Source organism: Felis catus, chromosome A3 (assembly GCF_018350175.1).
Source record: "Felis catus isolate Fca126 chromosome A3, F.catus_Fca126_mat1.0, whole genome shotgun sequence".
Taxonomy (NCBI): Eukaryota; Metazoa; Chordata; class Mammalia; order Carnivora; family Felidae; genus Felis; species Felis catus.
Window position 1 is genome coordinate 162,629 of NC_058370.1, and position 25,449 is coordinate 188,077.

At 45.4% G+C, this 25,449-nt stretch overlaps 1 protein-coding gene across 3 annotated transcripts; it reads right to left on the reverse strand.

Annotated features, from left to right (window-relative positions):
• Nucleotides 1–1,737: 1,737 nt before the first annotated feature.
• On the reverse strand, nucleotides 1,738–24,123 carry PCMTD2 (protein-L-isoaspartate (D-aspartate) O-methyltransferase domain containing 2). 3 transcript variants are annotated; one of them, XM_023250929.2, is made up of 7 exons: nucleotides 23,975–24,115; nucleotides 19,460–19,548; nucleotides 18,957–19,287; nucleotides 15,197–15,299; nucleotides 14,017–14,188; nucleotides 7,771–7,894; nucleotides 1,738–4,595 (listed from the first exon to the last, which is right to left on the reverse strand). In XM_023250929.2, the coding sequence occupies exons 3-7, from the start codon at nucleotides 19,261–19,263 to the stop codon at nucleotides 4,216–4,218; spliced, it is 1,086 nt and encodes a 361-aa protein (XP_023106697.1). In that variant the 5' UTR covers nucleotides 19,264–19,287; nucleotides 19,460–19,548; nucleotides 23,975–24,115; the 3' UTR covers nucleotides 1,738–4,215. The 3 variants fall into 3 exon arrangements, 2 of the variants coding, with proteins under 2 accessions (XP_023106697.1, XP_023106696.1); XR_006594966.1 differs by lacking the exons at nucleotides 19,460–19,548; nucleotides 23,975–24,115 and adding exons at nucleotides 6,535–6,624; nucleotides 23,132–23,520 and having other exon boundaries at nucleotides 4,538–4,595; XM_023250928.2 differs by lacking the exon at nucleotides 19,460–19,548 and having other exon boundaries at nucleotides 23,975–24,123.
• Nucleotides 24,124–25,449: the final 1,326 nt, after the last annotated feature.

Genomic DNA, 25,449 nt, shown 5'->3' on the forward strand with positions numbered 1-25,449 from the left:
TAGATCCTGTGGCTCCCTCTCTCTCTGCCTCTCCCCGGCTCACACTCTATCCCTGTCTCTTTCAAAAATAAATAAACGTTAAAAAATTTTTTTTAACTGGGGCACCTGGGTGGCTCAGTTCGTTGAGCGTCTGACTTCGGCTCAGGTCATTACCTAGCGGTTTGTGAGTTCGAGTCCCCCATCAGCCTCTGTGCTGACAGCTCAGAGCCTGGAGCCTGCTTCATATTCTGTGTTTCCCACTCTCTCGTCCCTCCCCTGCTCACACTCTGTCAATCTCTCAAAAATAGACATTAAACATTTTTTTCTTAAAGTTCATTGGAGATGCCAACAGAAACCATCTCCTAGCCTTGTCCTCACTGCCCCAAATTGTCCCGAAGCTGCAGGAGCATCCTGCAGCCCATCATCCCCATCGAGATGTGGGTCTGACTCTGAGGTCAGGATACGTTATGATCTCCTTCAGGTCAGAGAGCCAGGTTAGGGTGCCCCCTGCTGTCCGCTGGGCTGTGGCACAGGGAACACCCGACTCACAGTTTAGCTCCTCGTGGAACATCCAGTTAATCTCTGAAATTCAGTGCCACGATTTGGAAGTTCCAACTGAGATAGAGCCCATCATTCCGGTACCTTGACTGGGAAAAGAGGGGGTTTTTTTGTTTGTTTTTTTAAGTAAAGGTCAATTATAAAAAAAAAAAAAAAAAAACTCCATCTATCTCTTACATCAGTGCTATGATCTGAATGTTTGTTTCCCCCCAAATTCATCTGTTGGAATCCTAATGCCTGATGTGATGATGTTAGAACAGGATGCCCTTGGGAGGTGATTAGGTGAGGAGGGTGGGGTCCTCATGAATGGGATTACTCCCCCTATAAGAGACCCTAACCCATCCCCTACATGTCAAAAGAGGAGAAGTGTGCCACTACAAACAGGGCCCTCACCTGACCATGCTGGTACCCTCATCTCAGACTTCCAGCCTCAACAACTGTAAGGCATCGATTTCTACTGGTTATAAGCCACCAAAAATACCAAAATACGGTTCCATTTTAGCAGTCCAGATGGACTACAACGGTCAGCAGCCAGTCTGATCCTGAATACTAACCCCTAACCTTGTCCCTGAACGCTGGGCCCTTACTTCTGATCTCTGGCCCTCACCCTGACCCTAGATCTTGACACTAGGCCCCAACTCTAGCACATGGCCCTGGCACCCCAACCCCACCTTAACTCTAAACCCGAAATTCTCACCATCACCCTAACCCTCACCCCTTGCTGCCATGGAAGATATGTGACCATTAACCCAATTATCTTTTAACATTTTCACAAAATAGGAAAACTGGGCCAAGAAACTAACCACAAACATGCTTCAGACACATACTCTCTCATGGAGTCGTAGCTGTCACTTTTCTGTTTTCACCATCCAAACTAGGTGTGCTTTTTTTTTTTTTTAATTTTATTTTTGAGAGAGAGAGAGAGAGAGAGAGAGAGAGAGCGAGCGAGCTGGAGAGGGGCAGAGACAGAGGGAGACAGAATGCGAAGCAGGCTCCAGGCTCTGAGCCGTCAGCATAAAGCCCGATGCGGGGCTCGAACTGACAGACCATGAGATCATGAACTGAGCCGAAGTCGGACACCCAACCGACTCAGCCACGCAGGCGCCCCTAAGTGTGCTTCATTTAAAATCACGTCTTCCCCAAGTGTACTACCATGGTACAGAATGAAGCCATAACACAACAGTGAAAGAAAACACATGATTCTAATAAAGAAAAGGTTTATTTTTAAAGATTTTTGGAAAACATATAGTCAAGAATTTCAATCCCACACAGGAAACACAAGCCAAGCCAAGAAGGCTGAAGTGCCTGAACGAGGTTTATTGATAGCATTTGTATTTACCCAATGTGTATCTACTCATTAAAATCTTGGTTTCAAACTTCTGGCATTAATTCCCTGAAAGGTCCAGACTGGCAAAAGCATTCTTACATACACAGTTGATTTTTACACTGCATCCTTGATATTTATAAATTTGACATTTGCTGTGTACGTGTCTGTGGCTTTACTACTTTCAAGACACAAATCACACACAGAAATACATACTCCTCAGAACATAAAAGTCCACAGCTGTCTAGAAAGTGGTTTACAATACAGAGGTTACAGGCCACACAGACTATACATAATCCATGTGTCGGGGAACAGACAGCAGTGCATCATCCTGGACTCTGGGGAGGGGCACTCCGGCCCGGGAAAACCCATTTACAATTCTTCTCTACGTGTATAAGATAAACACCAAACTATTTCACATATATTACATCTATATATATTTTTGTAATCAAATTCTGGTTTAAGTATCGCAAACAGACAACATGTAAATACGAACACAAATGTTAGCAAAGGTCTAACCTATGTAGGGAAAAACATGTCTTATGCACGGTGAAGAGGCTTTACAGTCTAGCGTGAAGGCAAATGTGATTTAAAAAATAAATAAAACCCATGTACAATTATAGGAAAAGAACTTAGTCAAGCCACCCAGTGTGACAGATTTCACAAATATGTATTTGACCTTATGCTCCGAATGTCCGTGGATCGCAGAGATCAGTACACTCCGGTCAGCGTGACGTCGGCACAGACGTGCGCACCACTAAGTGATCTCAAGTCCTCACGTAAATGTAAACTGGGCGCTTCTGAGACAGTGACGCCCAGCCTTCCGTTAGAAGCCAGGTTGAGAACAACTGTGAAGTAACTGTCTTTATAAAAAATTACATTTCCAGATCTAGGGCAACAGACATATTTTCCCAGCTCTGCATGCACATAGTATCCTGTAGAAAATGATTAAATTACTTAAAAAACAAGAGAAGTCTAAGAATAAATAAATAAATAAATAAGCAGAACTCGGTTCAGCTGGTGAAACCACAAAGACACACTCAAGCTCAGCAACACCGGATAAAATCAGTCATAAAATCTGGATGATTGATCCCACAGCAGCACTCTGAGTTTGGGTCTACTGTTAACATTTGATACCACTGTTTTCTTCTTTGGGCACAAAAAGCAAGTTGGAAAAGAACCAATGTTTTGGAACTTGGTAAACACAGAAACCTGTCAACACAAAGGGCCTAGAGAAGGTAGAATCCACAAGTCCCTGGGGGTTAGACTGTTGTTATTCTAATGCAATGGAGCTACTAAAATACATACATTTGTTATTAAGAAAAATTAGAAAACTAACACATCTTCTTCTCCGGAATTATAAAAGATAAAATCTATTAATCATTACTTTAATGTGATTACAGAAAAGTAGCCAACTGAAGGAAAAAAGAAAAAACAGCACAGGTTGTTGTGACATTGTCTCCAATGTATTTTTCCTGCAGTCTTAATACTTCCCACCTGTTTTGAGGACCGAGCACATCCATGCCCTAGACACCCATTAACACACTCAAGGTTGCGTCAACAGTCATCCCCACCGTTGGAGTAAAAGTAAGGCAGCTCACTGCGCACAATGCTCGCTTCATTCTTGAGTATTTTCTTTAAGGGATTATCTGACACTGGTTCTTCTAAAGGTAAGAAAAGGCGTCAGGAAGATATTCCTTGAATTATTTTGGAATCCCAGAAAGACATCTGGCAGTTTGATACTTTTATTCCTCCTCCCCCATCACAAATTTCTCTCTTTTAAAATTACAATGGACAACCCACATACAATCTAATTACATTTATTTAAAATAAGGGAGAGCTTTTCAATAACGCTCCCCCCATCCAGAGAACTAAAAGGGTTAGGGGAGCTCAGCGCCAGTAATTACAAGGCTGACACCATAAAGTGCTAACTTGGACACAGGTGTGTCACACCCAGAAAAGATTTTACACACTTGCAAACTTGCACTTTCACTTTTTCTAAGCAACACAGGTTCCTTTCAACTTCAGTCTTCGTAGGTTATCTTGAGTGGGAGACGGTCACCAAAGCGGTCTCTGCAGGCAGACGTCAGTTTCATCAGAACAAAAAGCAAACACCCTTCTCAAGAGATGCTCTCCCTTCTGAGAAAACCTTCTCCTATGCACTTTATGTTTATCAGATTATGTTTACTGAAATGATACCACTGAATGGAGATTCTACAGGAAAACCAAGAACGAACTAAAGACAGGAAGGTCGAGAGGAGAGCACTTTCCTTCCCCACGGCACGTGCCCGGGCGACCCCTCGGGGACAGCAGGCACAGCATCAGCTCTGCCTCGGTGCCCTGTTCCCACAGACTTACTTCTCCCTGTAATACAGCAAGTAGTATTTCAGGGGGTCTGGCAGAGGGAGGCTCAGGACCTTCTCCCGTAGGAAGTTCACCGGTGGGGCTGGCTTGGCTTCGGGCGGGGGGGCTCTGTCCTCCTCCCGCGACTCCTCTTCCAAGTCCTCGCAGCTGTTGTCGTCAGAGGGGCTGGAAATCCGACTGGCAAAAACCTCTTTGTCCAAAAAGACGATCGTTTCCATTCGACGGCGGCGCACTCTCCTTCGTTTCACCCCCGGAGTGCTCTTCAGTCCGTTTCCACTGCTGCTCACCGTTTCCTGACGAATGACCTTTTTAATGGTGCCCCGGATGGCGATGCGAGCCAGGTCCTGGAGGCTTCGCACGGCCAGTGGCGCTGCGGAGCAAAGGAGGAGACGTGTCAACCTTGTCTGAGAGTGACCTGGACAGCACAGAGCCCTAACCCTGGGAAGTCTTCACGTCACTGTCATTCACTGGTGTATTCACAGAACAGGCACGAGAGAGCGTTCCTGGCAAAGTCAATTAGTGAGTGCTCTAGTGCGCATGCATGTGGTCCTTCTCGAAAGATATTTTCAAATACATCGACCCTGAACTTACATAAGCAAGATCGAGATTGTTTGGCTATTCAGTCAGAAGCAAGGGAAAACCCTGGGCTACGGTGTTTTGCTTCTTGGACAGCCAGGTTCATTATTCTATTTACGTATTCATTCGTGGGTTCTAGCTCATCCAGTGGAAACACAGAGGATGTAGGGCTCCAGAATTCTTTTGTCTATCTTAATATTTTCACAGTACTTTACAAATTGAGTATTAGTTCCTCTTTTTTGATTTAAGCAGAGAACAGCAAATCCAAACGTTTTTAGTAAGTACAAAAACTCCAAAGCATACTGAGGAAAAACAGAATCTGGTGATTAACGCAGGCTCAATTTAATGCTCAATTTAACGCAGGCAGTACGCACATGGCAACAGAAGAGCTTTTTTCTCAAAGGGAGAGGAATGAGGGGCTGTGTGTTTAAGTACATTATACTGAAAGGCAGCGTCACTTTTCTCCCTCCAGTACCTAGCTTCTGCCAAAAGAGATGGCCACCTACAATCTAGGGGGGCTCGTAGATTGTCTGTAACATTTATCACCCAAATCAGAGAGGCCTGCACACAATCCCGTGCGAGGCTCACTGTTCCACAGGAGCCCTGGAAAGCGCTCTTGCTGGAGGCTCTCAGCACCTTCTCCCCTTTGTCCACACCAGGCTTCCTCTCCTGCTCAAGTGTCCCGTCTCTCGTCCGGGACAGGCTCCAGCACTTGCCGCACTCCGCAACACCGAAATCACGACTTTCCGTTCAGCGCGTCCTGCCTTTCCTTCCCTTCCCTTCCCTCTACACGGGCTGTTGCCACTCAGTCTGCTGAACGGACTCCTTCACAGGTCACCAGACCTCCAGGACTCACATTCTGGCTTCCCTGGCTCCCCCCGAGGCGCCCACTTGCAGGGAACTAACTAGGCCCAAGCCTCTCCTGTGAGCTCCCTCCTCCACCCAGGCCAGTGGTGTTCCCTCACGTGCTGATTCCCACCACTTCCCCCTCTCTGTGTGCCTATCGATCTCTGTTTCGGCATCCATTCTGTGGCTTCGAGTAACAAAGACTGGGCAACGGCTCCTAGGGCTCTGCTCCAGTCCTGACTGGGGTCCCAAGCCTCCCACAGACCCACATCTCCAACAGATGCCGGACACCTCAGGCTCCACATCCTTCCTCAGAAAGGCCCTGTGTGCCTGCCCCTGAGTCCCTTCCACTCTAGAGGCCACTGTCTCCATCGACACAACTTTAGGAGTCCAGAAAACTCCAGCCCAGCAGGAAGCAGTTACAAACAACTGGATTGTTCGCTTCAGGAACCCTAAACATCACATGATTCTCCGTCATCCGGCATTTGCTCTGAAGCGCTAGCCTCAAAGCTGGCATCTCAGGGTGCCCTCCATGTTGTCACAACTTTTTTTGAATTTTTTTAGTGTTTACTTATTTTGTGTGAGAGAGAGACAGACAGAATATGAGCAGGGGAGGGGCAGAGAGAGACACAGAATCCCAAGCAGGCTCCAGGCTCCGAGCTGTCAGCACAGAGCCCGACGCGGGGCTCGAACTCACGAACCGTGAGATCATGACTTGCGCCAAAGTCGAACACTTAACCGACTGAGCCACCCAGGCGCCCCCGTGTCACCACAACTCTTACCCAGATCGGATCAAGCCCTCACACCAAGAGACTTGTCTTCAACACCCCGCCCCAGCCCCCCCCCCCCACCCCTGGGTCCCATAGATACTCCAACTATGCCCTCACCTCTGGTGCTACTCAGGTAGCATTCTGGAAAGGAGTGCTCCGGCCAACTGCGAGCAATGTTAGCTTATCCTGGTGGGATTTTCAGAGAGCCTGCATGTGACAAAATCACCCTGCAGCCGGCCACAAGGGTAATCAAGAAGGCAGATGCCCCACGTCTTTTAGTTGTACTATCTGGTGGCTCTCCACAGCCTAACATGCTAAACTCAGGTCTAACCTATGTACTGGGCTGGCGTCTCCTGTACAGCCTCACTCAGACCACACTGGGGAGCGGGCATGTGGAAAGTCCACATCAGCCTCTGCTCACGCTTTTTCTCCCTTTCTTCTCTCTTCAGAGAATTCATTTTCACCCAGAAAGACCAAGCACAAAGAAAGGTCCCATCCTCTGCCTGGCCCCTCTCAGGCACTGTTTATATTCTACTGTTGTTTGTTACATTTCAAGGACCACATCTATGGCATGTGACCTCCACTTAGCAGAGACAAAGGCAGAGCATTACTATTCAATAAACGATTCCTCACAAATAAAAAATAAAAACTAAAGTCCTGCCAGGAATTTGCCAACACATGTATTACCTTTGGGTGGTAAGATCATGGTTACTATTTTTCCTTTTTGTACATTTTCCGAATCTTCTAAATGATCAGAATGCAGAAACCATGCTGAATAGTTTTATTTTAAATAAAGTCATTTGCAATTCTCACTGCTATGTAAATTTGTTTAAACTAGAAAACAGTATTTGGATGAACGCCAGCCCTGATGTTTGCTCCTTCTGGGTCTACATCCTGAAGGAGTTGCAGGCACAGGCCTAGCCAAGTCAATGCTCCTCAGCAAGCCTCCCACCACACACCAGCCAACCGGCTGAGACGTGTGCCCATGAGGTGGCCCCAAGGAGGACAAGGTCCCATGACTCAGCAAGAGCCCTCTGGCTCGACGGTACTGGGAACACACTCTCTCTGGAAGAACGTTCCACGTAGCAGAATTAACTCCCTTTTGTGGGAGTCTTCTGCTTCCAATGGCATGACCAGAAATAACTCCTGTGGATTTAAAAGAAGGCCAAAATAACCTAAAATAGGCTAAAAACAGATCATGATTTTTACAATATGTAAAAAACCATTTGTAAAATTGTAAGGCTTCAGAATCCTCTTTAATATTAAAAGGCTCCTTAAAATTTTTCTTTCTCTTCAAATTCTAACGAGATTTTTTAAAAGATCTGAAAGGTAAGTGAAGATCTTTGTACTTACGTAACTGGACAAGTCTTGATTTTCCTGTCTCTGAATGACAGGGCTGGATCAGAGGAGCAAAAGAAACAGCCAGAATCTTTTTGGTTTCCCAAGCAGAAGGACCAGTTCGTGTTATCTTAGTCAACTATCCCAAAGAGAAAATGAGAATATTCAAAAGATTTGGCTACTGTTAGTTTATATTTAACCATTCCTACACGTAAACTAAAAAAACACAGATACGCTAACAATGAAAGAACCTGACATCAGGGGCCCCTAATGTGATGTGGCAGGAAGTACACAGTACTTATTAAAATCTTTGCAAATATGTTTCGCCTGAATATGTTCAAAGCTTCTAGACCGAATTTCTGTTTACAAGAAATACATACGTTAGAGAAAAGAAGTCAAAGGATAACAAGAAGAGACAATCAGATGAGATGACTTCCCAGGGCTGTCTGCAAGAGTCCCTGTTGGGGGCAAAAGTAGGGCGGAGGGGGGGTGGGGAACATCCTAAAGTCAAAGTCATTACAGACACTCATGACCACCTATAATGCTGCAGTTTAGACTGGATACCAGGCTGTTGTTTCCAGAACAGAAACAATAAAAAGACTTTCTTGCAACATGACCACACACGAAACAACAGCTACTGTTACAGTTTTGCCATGACTTCCTTGAAGGTGACGATGCCATCTTGGGTATGTTGGAGCTTCTCCTCACTACGGTGTTTATGTGAATTTTGATGTGACATCACCACCAAAACACACAGATTTGCAGTGAATCGCAGTATTAGAAGCACAGGAAGAGCCTAATTAGACCACGTGGCCCTCCTGTGTGTTCTGTGTGACCAGTGTCTAACGACCCAAACAGGTGACAGTACTATTTTTGCCCAGCTTTGGCATGCTGAGATTATATGCTCTCTTGTCTAAAAATATCTAAGCCAGCAAAGCTTCTGAAAACTAAGATTCTATGTCATGAATCTGGGAACTGAAAGCATTAAGTGGCCCTGTACTGGGTAAACAGGTCGCTCACATTCCTGTACCCCAGCATAAACTTCTTCTTCAAAAACTTTTTTTCAAGGAGAAATTCCAGTTATGCTAAACACCAAACATTGAAATATAATCCGTCAATAATGTGTGAACCCTTCAGGAAAACTGTAAACCCATATTCTACATTCCAGACGAGGAGACAGATACTGAAAACATGTCCATAATCCTCAAATTATTCAACATGTAACACAATTCCAATAAAAGGTCTGAAGTATTTCTGTGATGCAACAAAGATTGCTAAAATAATTTAAGTAAAGATGTACTTAAAACAATATTCTGGGGGCGCCTGGGTGGCGCAGTCGGTTAAGCGTCCGACTTCAGCCAGGTCACGATCTCGCGGTCCGGGAGTTCGAGCCCCGCGTCGGGCTCTGGGCTGATGGCTCAGAGCCTGGAGCCTGTTTCCGATTCTGTGTCTCCCTCTCTCTCTGCCCCTCCCCCGTTCATGCTCTGTCTCTCTCTGTCCCAAAAATAAATAAACGTTGAAAAAAAAAAATTAAAAAAAAAAAAAAAAAACAATATTCTGAGAAAGAAGAGCAAAAACGGGGACATCCAGCCCTGCCACATTCAACAATCTACTAGCAATGACAGCAACAGCAGGTGGGACTGTTAGCAAGGGCACGGATGGCTCCTCTCCTCTGCTGCTGACAGCGAAGCTGCCGGAAAGGCAGCCGGCCAAAGTCAAAACACAGAGTCTCCAATCAAGCACCCGGAAGAGGTCATGGGTATGGACAAAGACTAAGAACATCCACAAACACGGATACGCACGGCCTCGTCACAGCGGCACTGCTTGGAAACAGCAAGAAGCTAGAAAGAACCGAACTGGCCATCAAAAAATCACATTCTCATACACCACCAAGAAACGTTTTTAAAGAAACAAAATAAGGACAAAAAAGAATTTCTACTTATATTGAACACCAAATACCTAAAATGAACAATAAATGATGTATAAAACTTACAAACTATCAATTCCCATTTCATATGTCTGCATAGGTGCATGGGATGGAAAAAAAGCGTGCATATCTTCACGTATGAAAAATTGTGTTTGCTTATATAGTTTTTGCATAAACACATAAACTAAAAACAAACAAAATGGTTACCTACAGGTGAAGCAGAGGGAACACAGAGGGGAAAAAGTTCTGTGAGTTTTCATTACTTAAACTTTGGAATCTTATAAATGTTTTACCAAGTTACAAAACCTAAAACGGCAATCCCTAAACATTGAAAACAAATGAGCTGTGAGTCAGGCTGATGGTATAACCTCACAGGAAAGCATTATTTCCAGTGACTTTAAAACATGTTAATTTCTACATCCCTAGTGTAATACAAGGGCCAAAGAAGCTCCCCACCCCCCAAGCCCCCGCCCACATCTTGACCCAGTTTCAGAAATCAAATTCTTGGTGCCGATCCTGTGGATAAACAAGGAGCTGCGTAGTCGAGGACTGGGACTTTCAAGCATGGCAGACCGAAGAAGTCAGAAAAACCCTCTCGTCCTGACTTCAAGATGGAAGTACCAATATAAATCCATGGTGTATTTTATGTCCAAAAAAACCAAACCAACAGAAAACATAAGATTGCGTGTGTGTGTGTGAACTTCCTAGCTCCAGAGTTCCACTGGAAAACTCACCCAGCATCAAAGATTCCCACAAAGGCCCCACCTGTGTTCTCTAAACACCAATTCCCACTGAACTTCAAATTAACAGAGATCCTCAGAAATGGCTAGCTCCAACTTTGTTGTAAAAAATATACATATGTATACAAAGTGGGTGTGGAACATCTTTTCTTACCAGAAAGTAACAAAACTATCACAGACTACTGAAATTGTATCCAAGCCCAAGAGCCAAGCTGGAGAGGTCCCCACGGGCCAAGACAGCACATGTTAAGCTTCATTAAGAATGGCGTCATGATTGGGGCGCCTGGGTGGCGCAGTCGGTTAAGCGTCCGACTTCAGCCAGGTCACGATCTCGCGGTCCGTGAGTTCGAGCCCCATGTCGGGCTCTGGGCTGATGGCTCAGAGCCCAGAGCCTGTTTCCGATTCTGTGTCTCCCTCTCTCTCTGCCCCTCCCCCATTCATGCTCTGTCTCTCTCTGTCCCAAAAATAATAAATAAAACGTTGAAGAAAAAAAAAATGTTTAATAAAAAAAAAAAAAAAGAATGGCATCATGATTAAGATATTAAGTACGTTTATATCCATTAATTTACACTGACACTAAAAATCAAATAAAATCTTATTAGTCACCACCTTCAGCAGATGCTGGAGAACCAGATTATTGAGGAAACAAAAGTTAAGAATCAGAATGTATCCAGCCTCTCCTTCTACAGTGTGCCTAGGGTAACCAAATAAATGATGAGGGTGCTTCTCCTTAAGTATTCCAGGTACTATGAAGTTGCAGGATACAAAATCAATGTACAGAAATTCGCTGCATTTCTAAAAACTAATAACAATGAAGTAGAAAGAGAAATTAAGAAAATGATCCCATTTATAATTGCACCAAAAATAATGAAATATCTAGGAATAAACTTAACCAAGGTAGTGAAAGGCTTGTACTCTGAAAACTATAAAACACTGATGAAAGTAACTGAAGGTGACACAAAGACACAAAATGGACTAAGGAGTTAAACATGAGACCTGAAACCATAAAAATCCTAGAAGAGAGCACAGATGGTAACGTCTCTGACGTCGGCCACAGCAACTTCTTTCTAGATACATCTCCTGAGACAAGGGAAACAAAAGCAAAAATAAACTGTTGGCACTACATCGAAACAAACAGCTTCTGCACACCGAAGGAAACAACCAACAAAACTAAAAGACAACCTACTGAATGGGAGAAGATAGTATTTGCAAATGACATTACCCAACCATGAAGAAGAATGAAATCTGGCCAAGTCAAAGAAAGACAAATACCATGATTTCGCTCATATCTGGAATTTAAGAAATGCAACAAATGAACAAGGAAGGAGGTGGGGAGGATATAAAACAGGCTCTTCGAGAACAAACTCATGGTCTCCAGAGGGGAAGTGGGTGGGGGACGGGGGAAACCGGTGAAAGGGATGAAGAGTACACTTATCTCAGGGAGCACCGGGTGACGTATGGAACCACTGAATCACTGTATCATACACCTGAAACTAATGTAACACTGTTATGTTAACTATATTAGAATGAAAATTAAAAAGAAAAAAGCGGGGCGCCTGGGTGGCTCAGTCGGCCGAGTGTCCGACTTCGGCTCGGGTCATGATCTCACAGCTCGTGAGTTTGAGTCCCGCGTTGGGCTCTGTGCTGAGAGCTCGGAGCCTAGAGCCTGTTCGGGTTCTGTGTCTCCCTCTCTCTGCCCCTCCCCCGTTCACGCTCTATCTCAAAAATAAACAAACATTAAAAAAAATTTAAAAAAAAAGGAAAGAAAAAAGTATTCGAGGTACTAAATGATGAGAAATGATGGAAGCAGAATTTACCATCCTGTATCCCTTAATGAAATAGTGGATCAGGACCACATTTGCACTGCTGGCATCGGGTATGATGTGAGTGTATATGGACATACACTGTAATACCTGGTAAGTATTCTCGCACCCTCCCTCCCCACCAAAAGTTGAGTCAAAGTGCAAACTAAGCAAGTCTTTGGATCCAATTAGCAATTCACAGAGAAAACAGAGAACAGAAGAAATATGTAAGATACCACCACAGAGATATGTAATCTCCAAATCCAGGCTGTAGGAAACTCTATAAGACAAATGCAAGGATAAAGTAAAAAAAAAAAAAAAAAAAAAAGTTATAGATAAGAAACACTTTAGACATATATCAACCAGGGGTGCCTGGCTGGCTCAGCCGGTGAAGCATGCGACTCTTGATCTCAGGGTTGTGAGTTCAAGCCCCACGTCGGGTGCAGAGATTACTTAAAACTAAAATCTTTAAAAAGGAGAGAGCAAGATATCAACCAAATGCAAGACACAAATCAAATGTTTCTCACAAATTCCATCAGCATTGTAAGTTGACTTTTGCCTCCAGAAAAGTTACTGATACCACAGGTCTGGGAACTCTGCTGTTTGAACTGCTCTACGGGAGAACACAACGCTCTGTACGTGGCCCAAAGCTGATAAATGGATCTGGAGCACATTCAAATATGTCTTACAAATGCACAGTATGAAAACACAATTGTCTTGTTGAATTATGACGCTGCACACGTGAAACTAATATGTGAATTACATCTCAATAAAAAAAGGAGGGCAAGAGGGAATTTGGGGGAGCAATAGAAAATGTTCTATATGTTGTTTGCGTTGTATGCTACCTCTGTCATCACTTGTCAAAATTCAATGGATTATACAGTTAGAATTGTTCAGTTTTATTCTATGTGAATTGTACCGTAATAAAACAAAATTAAAAAAAAAGATATAATCAAATGAAACCCTATTCAAATAAACTATTCAAATAAATTCTGAGATAATCAGGAAAATCTGAACACCAGCTGACCATCTGAAAACACTAAGAATTACTTGATCGTAATTTCAGGAATTACTGAATCCTACACTAACAGCACTTGGGGTGGGATTGTAAGCAGTTTTTCTTAATTATCATATCTTCTGGATTTTCTACAATGAATGATTACTTTTTAAACAAAGTAAATGCTAACATTTTAAAATTGCAGAAAATCACACAAAAATGCACGATCTCCCATTTTTATCATTTCCATTTTTCCTACTTCTTTGTGATGGAGACATTCTTCCTTAGGACCAACTCAAGTTTGATTAATCTTGCTCATTTCTTACAATTTGTTTGCCTCAGTGCAGCACAATATCCACAGCACACAGAAACATGACCAAATAGCAGACTTAGACAAGGTTCATACTAAGGAAGAGACTCCTGTAGAATGCTCACTGTCACAGAACCAAACAATCAGACTAACAATCAGAATTACGGAAGTAATTTTTATGTGTGAGCCTAACAACAGAATAAGCATACTAGAATAACTGTGGAGGAGGGAAGGGAGGTGGGAGAGAGGAAGGAAAACAGGAGGAGACAGAGGGATGTGAGCGCAGGGCTTACAGTGCAGGCTCCAGGGTGCCTTCCTGGGTCTGCCCTGGCCCCAGCTAGGCTGTCTTTATGCCCTGTCCCTGCCTGGGTCCTCATCTGTGAAATGGACGGAATTGTTGAGGGATATAAGGAAAAATGTACGTAAACTTCCCGGAACAGAACTTGGCCCATAGTTAAACACGTCAGTTATGAAAGGGATCTGACCTTCTCCTCCAGCGGCATGACAAGGATGCCCCCTACTTTGAGAAGACTCTTCATGTATTCTTCATGCTCTTTCTGCACACCAGCCCCACAGTACACACGATCGTACTGAGAACAATCTGGAGAAATCTCCAGGCAATTGCCAATAACAAAGGAAGGTTCACAGAAGTCAAATCTAGAAGCAAAAAATGTTTTCCGTAACTGAACTGATCACATTACAAGTCTACAGAGTAAATCTATGTTAACCAAGGATTAGTTTTTCATTGAACAACCCTATAGTGAGGTAATGCAATTCACAGAGCCGGAAGCGAGAAGACAGACTTCCAAAAAGAATTATACTCTTAATTAACAGAATCCAAGAAATTCCAAACAAAACATTATGGAAGTGAATGCCATGAGCACGATCCAAGCTTAAATCATCCAACCTCCATTCATCACAGTCTTTGTTCCGTTTTTATAGACTACCTTATTTAGGATCTACTAAAAACGAGTAAAATGAAAGAAAAATACATTTGGTGTTTCTAAAAATGGTAAACTCTAAAATAAGAACTTTAATGCCTTATTTAAAAATGGCAAGAGGTAATTATATATACTACTTAAAGACAAATGCAACAATTCTGTTCTAGAAACTATTAGATGAAAACATGTTGTCTGTGTCAGAAACACGAAAAATGAGCAAAATGAATATTCTATTTCCTTTCTCTTATTATGTTGGTGAAAAATCAGTCTTGCCCTGGTATCATAGTTAAAAAAAAAAAAAAAAACCCTCAAAACCAGAAAATATTTACAAAACAATTAGAACAGGGGGTGCCTGGGTGGCTCAGTCAGTTAAGAGCCGGACTTCGGCTCAGGTCATGATCTCACGGTTTGAGTCAAACCCCACGTCGGGTTCTGTGCTGACAGCTCAGAGCCTGGAGCCTGCTTCAGATTCTGTGTCTCCCTCTCTCTCTGCCCCTCCCCTGCTCACACTCTGTCTCTCAAAACTGAATAAACGTTAAAAGAAAAAAAATTTTTTTAAACAAAAAATAATTAGAACAGCTATACATATACCCCTGATTCTCCTGCCAAAGTTGAATCGTGTTTGCTGGTATCCGAACACTAATAAACTCGTTTCTCTCAACTAATCAAAAGTTTAAATTGTCATTCACACACCAACCCAAGGCTAGTTAGTATCTGATCTTACTTGTCAAAGCTGTCACTGGTTCGAATGAAGAAGTCCAGCTTCTGCTTTGCATATTCTATTACATCTGAATGGAGTTCAACCCCGTGGTTCACACCAAAAGGACCTAAAAGGTTTCAGAATAAGAAAACTTTTAGAACTAGGGCAAAAATTCTTACTCTTTATTTCTATTTTTTCAATTGCAATGCACCAGATTCAGCACGTATAATTACATGAAGAAATTTGCAAGGTTTTGAGGTCTTGACACATTATTGGACCTAAATCAAAAAGCTAATCTTTAAATATGCAGGGTAGACTATGCTCGCCACATTGTAAATACTCGTTTCTTTGACATTACTAACTCCACACCTTTCCAAAGCCTGGGCCTCCCTGCTCTCAATCATTTGAAGATGTAAAAAAAACAAAAACAAAAACAAAAAACAAACCAAGATCTGCAACCAGGAATTCAAGATCTCACTAATGAATTGAAGAAGAAAAATGTATTTCCAAATGAAACTGGACACAGGCCTATTTGCCATAAGAGGTCGCCCTACTCAGACATGAAAATTTTAATAATCCTCACAAATAGGTTTTAATCATCATTAAAATAAAACTATAACCAAGTCACAATGAAACATTTTTTTTATACCAAAGGAAAATTGTCAGTAATTGGAAATAAAGCTGTAAGAAAAGGTGGACGCCCACTTAACGATGAAGTTTTTGCCTCCGTATAGAACTGCCTCCAGATGAAATCTACGGACACAGACAGCTAGGGGAGTCTCTGTTGTGGAAATCCGTTTATAGGAAGGTCAGCAACAGGCAACGCTCATTTGTGATCACGGAGGGCCAAAGAGTGCTCTCCTTTCTGGAGGGGGAGGGGCAGCATGACAGCCACCGGGGTGCTTGCAGGAACGTGAATACTTACGTACAGGTTCACCAAGCCCCACACCTCACACCTGTTTGTGTACCAGAGGTAAGTCACACTGCCATTATTAGAAGCCTCCGTGTGAAAACCAACGGGGCATGTAATACCTTATTCACTAGACAGATGTACTGAAGTCACAGCGCAGCACCTAACGCCACAATCCAACAGAAATACGGGAAAATCAGCAACCATCCGCACACCCGTACCGTTACATTTCGCCACCTGGGCTTCCCTGGCCCCTGACGGCACTACAGCCATCCCAAGCCAAGGCTTCCCTCTCCTCCACCTGGACAACTTACCTGCGACTCTCTTCTCTCAACACCTGTCATACACACAGCTGCGGCCAAAACATTCTCTCATTAAAACACACCTTACTTGAGAAGGCGCATTTTCACTCTTTACAACATCAGATCCAAATTATCTAACTTCAAGACCCTCTGCCCAGTCGCTGACCTCCACCCCCACTGCTCTCAGGCTGGCAGCATTGTACCGGAACCCAAGAAAACCGTTCTCTACCTTCCCAGTCGTCATAGTTTCATCCGCCCCTCTGTCAACACCTATTAAGTAGTTCATTCTAATAACACATAGGGGACATAGTTCCCAAGAAGCTTAACACCAAACACAGTGTTAATCCATAGCTCCCGACCCACCCCAATAACAAGACGATTAAGAGGGGAGGGGGGGACACAGAGCAACAGTCAGGACGAGACATCAAGGGCGTGGCACTACACCCAGACCACAAGGCCCCTGATGAGGGCACTGCACTACCTAATCACACTGCACTTTCGGGTCAGTGGGACAGGAATGCGGCAGAAAGGGCAAAGAGTTCAGGGCCAGGTGGAAGGGCAGCTGAGGCCAAAAACGTCAGATGAAAGACTCCAGACCTCACACCTGCCAGTACTGGGTGGCCAGCATGGCCTTCAGCTCTCCAGCGATGTGCTTGAAGCAACGCTAAAGGCCGGATGAGCTGGAGAGAGGCCCAGGACACATGCTGTCGGGACAGAGGTATCGGTCCAGTGCACGCAGCCTCCTCCCTGCAGATCCAAGATGTTTGTGCAGCAAAGGAAACTCTCCAGTCACCTCCTTCAGATACATCCAAGCAGTACACAGTGTCCTCTACAGCCCCCCAAAACTTCCCCCCCATTCAGGTCTCTCTCTCCCCACTGCAACATCTAGTTACATTCCCAGCAAACAGGGGACTCAGAGAACACAAGCCATTTCTTTATGACTTCTAGGGAACGTCCAGTGCAACAGGTCACCTCAGGTTTACCATATGCCCTCTTTTCCTGAGGCTCTTAGTTATTTTCAATAGCGTTTCTAACCTAGTCAACATGATACCCCATCCCCCTCTCCGCCAAATATCGTATCATCCTTAGCTCCCCCATTTTCTGCTCCACTGAAGGGAACTGCCCTTCACTAATACCAGAATGACACATAACCTGGGGTCCTGTGCAAAGCAGTTTAAATCCAAGACAAAGTGCGTGCAAAAATCATTTAGCTTTAAAGAACAAAACAAAGATGGCTCGGTCAGTTAAGGGTCAGACTTGCTCAGGTCACGATCTCAAAGTTCACGACTTCATGCTGTCAGCGCAGAGCGCTTCACCATCGCCCGCCCCACTCACATGCTCTCTCAAAAGTAAACAAACATTAAAAAAGGAAAAAAACAAAAACAAAAAACCACATTTAAAAATTTGAAGATACCAATCTATAGCCTGAAGTCAAATGATCAGTCTCAAAACATCACCAAATTCCCAAGCCTATAAACTTATAAAGATACCAAAAATCTTGGGGTGCCTGGGTGGCTCAGTTGGTTACGCGTCTGAGTCCGGCTCAGGTCATGATCTCACAGTTTGTGAGTTCAAGCCCCACGTCGGGCTCCATGATGACAGCAGAGTCTGCTTCGGATCCTCGGTTCCCCCCACTCCCGCTCTCAAAAATAAATAAAACATTCAAAAAAAAAAAAACAAAAAACAAAAATTTCACTCCATACCCATGAATACCAACTGTTACTGCTAAGATTGTCTGTAACAACCGCAAAGAAACAATGTTGTGGCCTGCACAGCGATGGCTCTCGCCTGAAATCTCCAACTCAGAATCTCACACTAGTTTGACCAAGAGGTGTGTGCGCACAGGCACATTCCTGATATTCCTTAGCGGGTCTCGTCACGATGCCTGGCACCTGGGGCCTGTGGCCCAGATGCCACCCTCTCACACAGACCGCTGCAGCAGCCCCAGCCCCTCTTTACAGCAATCTTTTAAAGCACAGGTTAGCTCCCGTTACTCATTCCACCTCACTCAGAGTAAAAACAGACACCTGAGCCCTCAATTATCAGACAGCCCTGTTGTTTCAACAACAAAAATGCCAATTCCCATGTGCAGTCTCACAACTTGTTTGGAGAAAGAGGCAAAACGTCTTCAAATAAGATAACTTGTCCTTCCCATCCCTGGAATTTATTTACAAAGAAAAACCTACAGGAATTAACTCTTTTAGCATTAAAACAAAGCAAAGCAAGACTGCTTGGAACAATTTTAACTTCCAGGGAACTTTAAACTTAATTAGTCTCAGTTTACAGACAGAGAGACAAGGCAGGCTGTGTGACTGTGTTAATCAGGAAATCACTGTAAGGTCCCACTGTAATTCTCTAGGTCCTGTGCTGTCCAGAAGGAGGGTGCGCTGAACGGACTGCGGAACTTCAGGTGGGAGGGGGTAGGAACAGGAGGGGTCCCCGCAGAAAACTCAAAGGCCTCCCTCCACCAGCCCAGCCAATGGCTGTGCGTAAACAATCCCGGGGAGCAGGGGGGGAGTGCTCAGAAGGCCAAGTGCCGTGAGACAAGGCCCCACGCTCTCTCCAGGTTTACCTAGAATGAGCCCCACCATGGAACTGAGGTAGCCAGTGCCGCTGCCCAGGTTCAAGAAGGAGAGGCCTGGCTGCAGGTCCAGAGCTTCCATGACTTCTGAGTAGATGCACGGGGCTGACAGGTGGATGTTTCCATGCTTCCACGCCAGGTCTTTATACGCATTTTCTTTAAATTCTTCCAGATAATAGTCTGCGCGGTCGACAGCTCGGAAAGCCTGCTCCACCAGCTCAGTCCGGATGTACTGTGCTTCTTTCAAATTGTCTATCAGTTCATCGTTGTCCTCACCAGCACTCACAGCACCTCCCATCGTCAAGACCACACTCAGGCAATACTGCAATGGAAAAAGTTTCCAAAGAGCTGTTTACGGAACAGGTAAAAGCCCAACAGAGTTTCTAATAACAGCCAATTTCGAATTCTAAAATAATACATGTGGAATGTATTTTGTCGGTACCCACTCACCACCCCACCCCAAGGATGCCAAATTCAGAAGGTTAAAAACAAACCAAAAGTTATGTATGAAATTCCATTGTATCCATCCAGAAGTAAGTTTGTAGTTCATAATATCGAATGAATCCAAATGACCCTGAGGTACCTAAAACATATTTGACAACTGAAAAACATCATTTAAGTATGAATTCGATACTTCAGTACAAATTGTCAATCTACAAAGTCAGCTATTTAGGACTCAAATTATCTTGAATATAGATCTGCCCTAACAAGGACACAAGACAAAGTCACTGAATATAAACACAAAAAGAACACAGATATGTCTAAAAAAAAAAAAAAATCATGCTAATATCAGCTTCTCTTTGAATATTTCAAGTGTTGTAGATCACTTTTGGTAAATCATTCTTTAAAAGCAAAAAAGAATGAAATTAAGGTAAACAACAAATACTACAGTTACTCATTCTTATTTGAAATTAAAATTTAACTGGTGTCCTATTTTTATCTGACAACTCTACACCCCCACATACACATAAACATCAAGGCAAGCGATCCATTCAGTCTGTTCTTTTGGATATCTGGATGTACAAATTTCAGGCAAAAACACCACTAACAAAACTCTCTCACCCAACTGGATGAATGGTGACGTTTTATCGTAACAAGTACAAAATCTGTTTCCAGGCTACAGCTGCTACTAGACGTCCCACACCCCCTCTGGCAGTGTATGCTCGGCAACCTCTCCACCTCTGACCAACAGAAGGTCCACTGCTTACTTTCTTCCCAGCTGCCTTCAAGAAGACAAAAGCGTGACCCCCTGTGAGCCAACTGCTAACATACGATGTTCCTCCATCTAATTCAGGGATAACATTCTCCCAGCTGAGGAAGTCTCACTTTTCCTAAACCACAAAAAATATCTTCTCCAATTTTATACTTACTCCACATAACTATTTTGAAAAGAATGACTTTACGTCACATAAAATGGTAACGTTTTACAAAACATCTGACATAAAACTGTTGGGAAAAACAGAAACCACCAGACTTCGCGAAGACTGACACATTCTCCGAATCAGGACAACTTCCTATATCATAATTTATGACCACAAGGTTTATCCTCACCTCCCCCCCTCCCCCAGTCATCTGCATTTCTAACAGCAGAACGAGAACCATCAGCAGTAGAGACTCCATACACACGCACGCTGCTGGCGACCGCACCGGGAGAGATTTTCCAGGAATAAAAACAAGTGACCACACGATGAATCGTCTGCTTCTCACAACACACACACAAAATATGTAAAACATGGGGCTTAGCACAAACGCTCTTCCATTTATGGTTGGGATCATTCATCTTCATCAAGATTTTAGAGCTGAAGGTCATACTTTCCAAAGCACTGGGGTGGTCCAATTACTAGACTTTCACCCCATTTCAACTCGTTTCAGAGCCACTGTTAGGGTTAGGGTCCACGGCCAGCAAAGTTAGCTGCAGGGAGAGTGCTAATGAGGTCATGCTTAATCTTGGATAAGCCACTTAGTGCTGAGGCGACAGTCTACACCTCTAGTCTGGGGCAGTCATCTGAAAATTTAGGTCACTGCTTAAAAGTGGAGTTGCATTTGCTGCTTAAAGGTCTATTTAGGAAAAGGCCTGGAAACCACATATACTCCACAGAGGCTCTAACCCTGCATACAATGTTCTATCATTCTACCTCAGTATCATCATTCTATCTCCAGAAAGCAAAAACTATATATTGGGTATATTTTATTTTCCACTAAGTAACCTATCATTTATTTTCAACTTCTCCTCACTTTGAAAGTATGCAAAAGCTAGCCTTTTACTAAAAAGAGCTACAACTTTTTACAGGTACCACCTGCCAGCCACTGGAGCTCCTTTTAGTTTCACGACATGACGAGGCAAATTGAGCAGCTACTTTGCTCATGATCACACGCCAGTGTGTGAGAAGAAGGCCAGAATTCAAACTCAGGGCTGTCTAGCCAAAGGCCTACGTTCGTTACCCCACACCAAAAGCAGCTTTTAAAAATTCTCAAGGGAGAAACATTCTTTAACACAAAACACATTGGTGATCTTTGCCCCAGATGACAGACTAAAAACTATGGGGCAACCCTACCTGTTGTCACCGGTGGGATGCATGGGACCATCTATATAGGGTTCGATATTGCTAACCTGCCTCCCTCACACTGGATACAATCACTGCTTATTACTGACCACCCACGTGACTTGCAATTCTCAACGGAATTCACTACTCTGGGGTAAATGGCCAACAGGACCACCTTACTCTCATAGTGCTCCTTCCAAAATCAACTGCCTGTGGACAGTGAGGAAGATGGTTCAAGCACCAGCAGGCATGGGAAGGTCTCGTGATTGACAACCAAGGAGGCTATAGCTGGGTCAACACAGCTGCACAGCTGTGACAATGGGGGCTCAGGATTCCAGTCCACACTGGGTTTGTCAGACTACACATGGAGAGTCGTGTTCCAACCTGAATATCCCTTCTTAAGGGAAATATGGACACGGTAATGTCATACGCAAAATGAGCGAAGGAAAAGGACCCTGCAGTGTAAGCCGTGAGGTTTTTCTTGTCTGTAATGCCAGAGCCTACGTTTAGATTGGTGAGGAATAAACATTTTGCCTCCTGCCACTCAATGAGGTAGAACCAGGACACCTCCCCCCAGAGTATCCTCTATTTGAGATCAGCTCTTAGTTGATTTTGTTAAGAGACCTTTTGGGCCACTTATCTTTTCTCTTCCCAAGCTTTAAGTTTGGTTGTAAACTCCCCAATAAAGATCAAGCCTCAGAAACCCCTAGGCCCTCACCCTCGACTCCAATAACAGCAGAACCCAGGCCTGTGCTCCCTCAATCTCTCTCTTCACAGCCTCCCACTTCACTGTGTGGCCCCAGGTATGCTATAAAATTTCCAGGCTCTGTAAGTAATAAACCTTTGTTTTTTTCAAAGTTTCCTGATGGTTATTACTGAAAGGTGTCTTACAATCATAATAACCACAAGGGCCAGTCCAACCGCGTTGGTTATTAATAGGCTGAGACCGGCAGAAAACAGACCTAAAACCACACCTCCTGTTGGCAGAATAATGAAAGAAACACAGATTTCTCATCTTGAAAACTAAAACTCTCGCAAGGAATACATACAGAGGGATTTTCTTCAAATACTTGAAAGGCTGCCACATATACAATATTCATGGACCGATATAAACTGGGGCAGAACACATCAGATGGAGATCATTTCTACTAAACACACAGAAAAGCTTTCTGGCAACTAGATTCCAAGTACTGCACTGTTCTCAGAACCTGGAGAGCCTCTCACCCCCAGAGACATCCCAGGCTAGGTACAGCTGAGGTGGGTCCAAGAGGTCAAGGCACTGACCCCATCACCTCAGAGGTCCCCCCTCATTCCACCTGTAAGGCTCTACTTCACCCAAGCAGAGCCACAAGTTGGGAGTTGTTTACAGGAACCTGACTTCACTGATTCTTGAAGGACAGTCTACTCAACACCCAAAACAGAGTTGTTTACTTCAGCCACTCCTCTGCCAAAAAAGAAAGAAGAAAACCATCACAGGTTTGTGACGAACAAAGGGGAAAGACAGAGGTGTAGATAGCTTTTTTGAGGACAACACTCGAGCAAACATCCACCTGAGAGGCACATCCCATGGAAGAAAACAAAACTCGGGCACCCCAAGCAAGTTCTCCTTCCCCAGCTACAGACCTTCTTCAGATGCCTTGAAGTCCCGGGGCTCTGTGCCAATTCTAGTATCCCCAAGGCTTGGAAAGGCCAACCAACCATGTCACAGACTATCACCTCCTTTTTTTTCTTTTTAAAGATTTAATTTTAAGTAATCTCTACACCCATGCTCAACTGACTGAGCCAGCCAGACGCCCCTAGACTATCACCTTCTGAAAAGCTCCAAGGTAGAATCTGTTTTAAACCCTGATAAACCTTGACTTGCCTTAGAACTACAAGCGCTTCCTACTTAGTAAACTAGGGACAGATTAGATTGCACGTCTGTAGAGTCAAGCAAATCCAAGCGTGCAAGCAACGGGCACTGGGAGACCTCCGGGAAGCCCTGGAACGCTGGAGGGCGAACCGCAAGGCTCACCCCGAGACAACCCCCCCCCCCCCCCCACACACACACACACCCGCCCACCCGCCCGGGCAGCGGAGCAGGGGAATGAAGGGACGGACCCGGGCTCCTTGGAGGGGAGGTGCCGGGTCGGGTTGGGGGATGGAGGAAGAGATGTGGGAGGGGGAACCCCGGGGAGGGGAACGCTGGTTGGGGGGCAGGAGGAGACGCCCCGCGGATGGGGGGAGGGGGGAGTCGCCGGAGGAGCGGGGAGAGGGGAGACAGGAAGGGAAGACGGCCGGGGAGGCGGGGAGAGGATAGGAGAACGCCGGAGCGGAGAGGGACGCCACCCGGAGGAGGGGTCCAGGCGCTCGGGGGCCGGGAGCCAGGAGGGGAGACAGAGAGGAGGGAGGGGCCGGGGGGAGACGCCGCCGCCCGCCGCAGGCCGCAGGCCGGGCCAAGGGCGGAGGCGGTGGCGGCGGCTCTACCTCCGGGCTCGGCCGGCCCGCGAGATCAGGCCGCCTGGGCCGCGACCAGCAGCTCCTCGGGCGCCCCTCGCCCGTCCGCGGCCCGGCTGCGCTGCCCCGACCTCTGCCGCCGTAAACATCAGCCGCCCCACTGCGCCTGTGCGCGCAACGGCCCGACTGCGCGTGCGCCCCCGCCTGGCGCTTAAAGGGGCGACGGTGAGGCTGGTGGGCCCAGGCGCGGTCCCCGCCGGACGACTTTCCGACCGACCGCAGACTGACCTCGAGGCGCGTGCGAGGCAGGAGAGAGACGCAGGGCCTGAAGATATTGGGGAGGGGTTGGTCAAAGGACAGCTGCAGGTGAGGACAAAGGACAGTGCAGGTCCGCGCTCCACCAGGCAGGGACCCAGCAAGGAAGGGCTAACCGGTGAAGAAGAAATGAAAACGCTGTGTGATGGACAGTAACTCGAGGCGGTGACTACTCTCGCTTGGGCGACACGGAAGGGACATCGGAGCAAAGGTCTGCAGGACAAGAAGGATCCAGCTGAGCCAACAGAGGGGCCGATGGCTGCAGATCGGGGAAAGCAGACGTGGACAGGAGCCACCTGCCGTGCCCACACCTGAGAGGAGGCCACAGCAGGCCCCCGGCCCACCCACCCCTACTCCTCTGGAGTAGGCTGCCAACTCCCACACCTGCACCTGGGCAAACCCTTCACCTCTTTTCTGGGCCTCCGCAGAGAAACGCAGAGTGGGAACAGACCCCGTGTAAGTTCTGTCTCACAAAGTGAACCGTGAACCCGTACATTCTCATGTTGTGGAGCTGGTTTGCATAGCAGTCTCCATAACAGACAACTGAAGACATCCCAAATGACACAAAGACCCAGCACAGTAGATTCTCAAGAAATGAAAGTTACTGTCATAAGGTTTTCATTCCTAGAGGATGATGGAGTTTGGGCAAGGGGGCAGACTGGTCAAATTTCTTTGGGTCCTTCGAGGCAAAGAGAACTGTTTTTGAGTAATATGAATAGGAGTGATATAAAAGGGAACATTATGCCAATATGAACTTCCCACTGCACTGGAGGAAGGAGGAGGAAGCTGCCCCTAGGAAAGCATGCTGGGCGGGCCATGTGCTGGATGACAGGAGAGTGTGGTTGCAGACCCTGCAGACCTGGAGGAGTCAGGGTGTGTGTGCACCCACATGTGCGTCCCACACAGAAAGCGCAGAGGAAGGGTGCATCTCCTTTGTTTGTCTCAAGGTGAGTCAAGGTTGTCCTCGTGAACCTAAGCTTTGGGGCCCGTGGGACACCACGTAGGCGGCCAAGCCACTGAGGGTTGAAGGCGGACGTGATCTCGGAGCAGGGAAGTTGTGCTCAACGGCATCATGCTTTAGATGTTGTTGACCAGGGACACAGACCCTGCACAGGCTGCCTGATAAGCCCTCCACGTGAGAATAGCCGGAGATACCTTCACCGGACACGAGTCAAGATCGTTCTGCATCT

Bases quoted from the DNA above. Each gene is read 5' to 3' on its own strand.
- PCMTD2 (XM_023250928.2), bottom strand. From the start codon at position 19,263: ATGGGAGGTGCTGTGAGTGCTGGTGAGGACAACGATGAACTGATAGAC. The intron at 15,300-18,956 runs GTAAACCTGGAG...GAAACCTTTTAG, and splicing joins CATGGTGGGGCTCATTCTAG to GTCCTTTTGGTGTGAACCAC. The intron at 14,189-15,196 runs GTAAGATCAGAT...TTTTGCTTCTAG, and splicing joins ACCAGTGACAGCTTTGACAA to ATTTGACTTCTGTGAACCTT.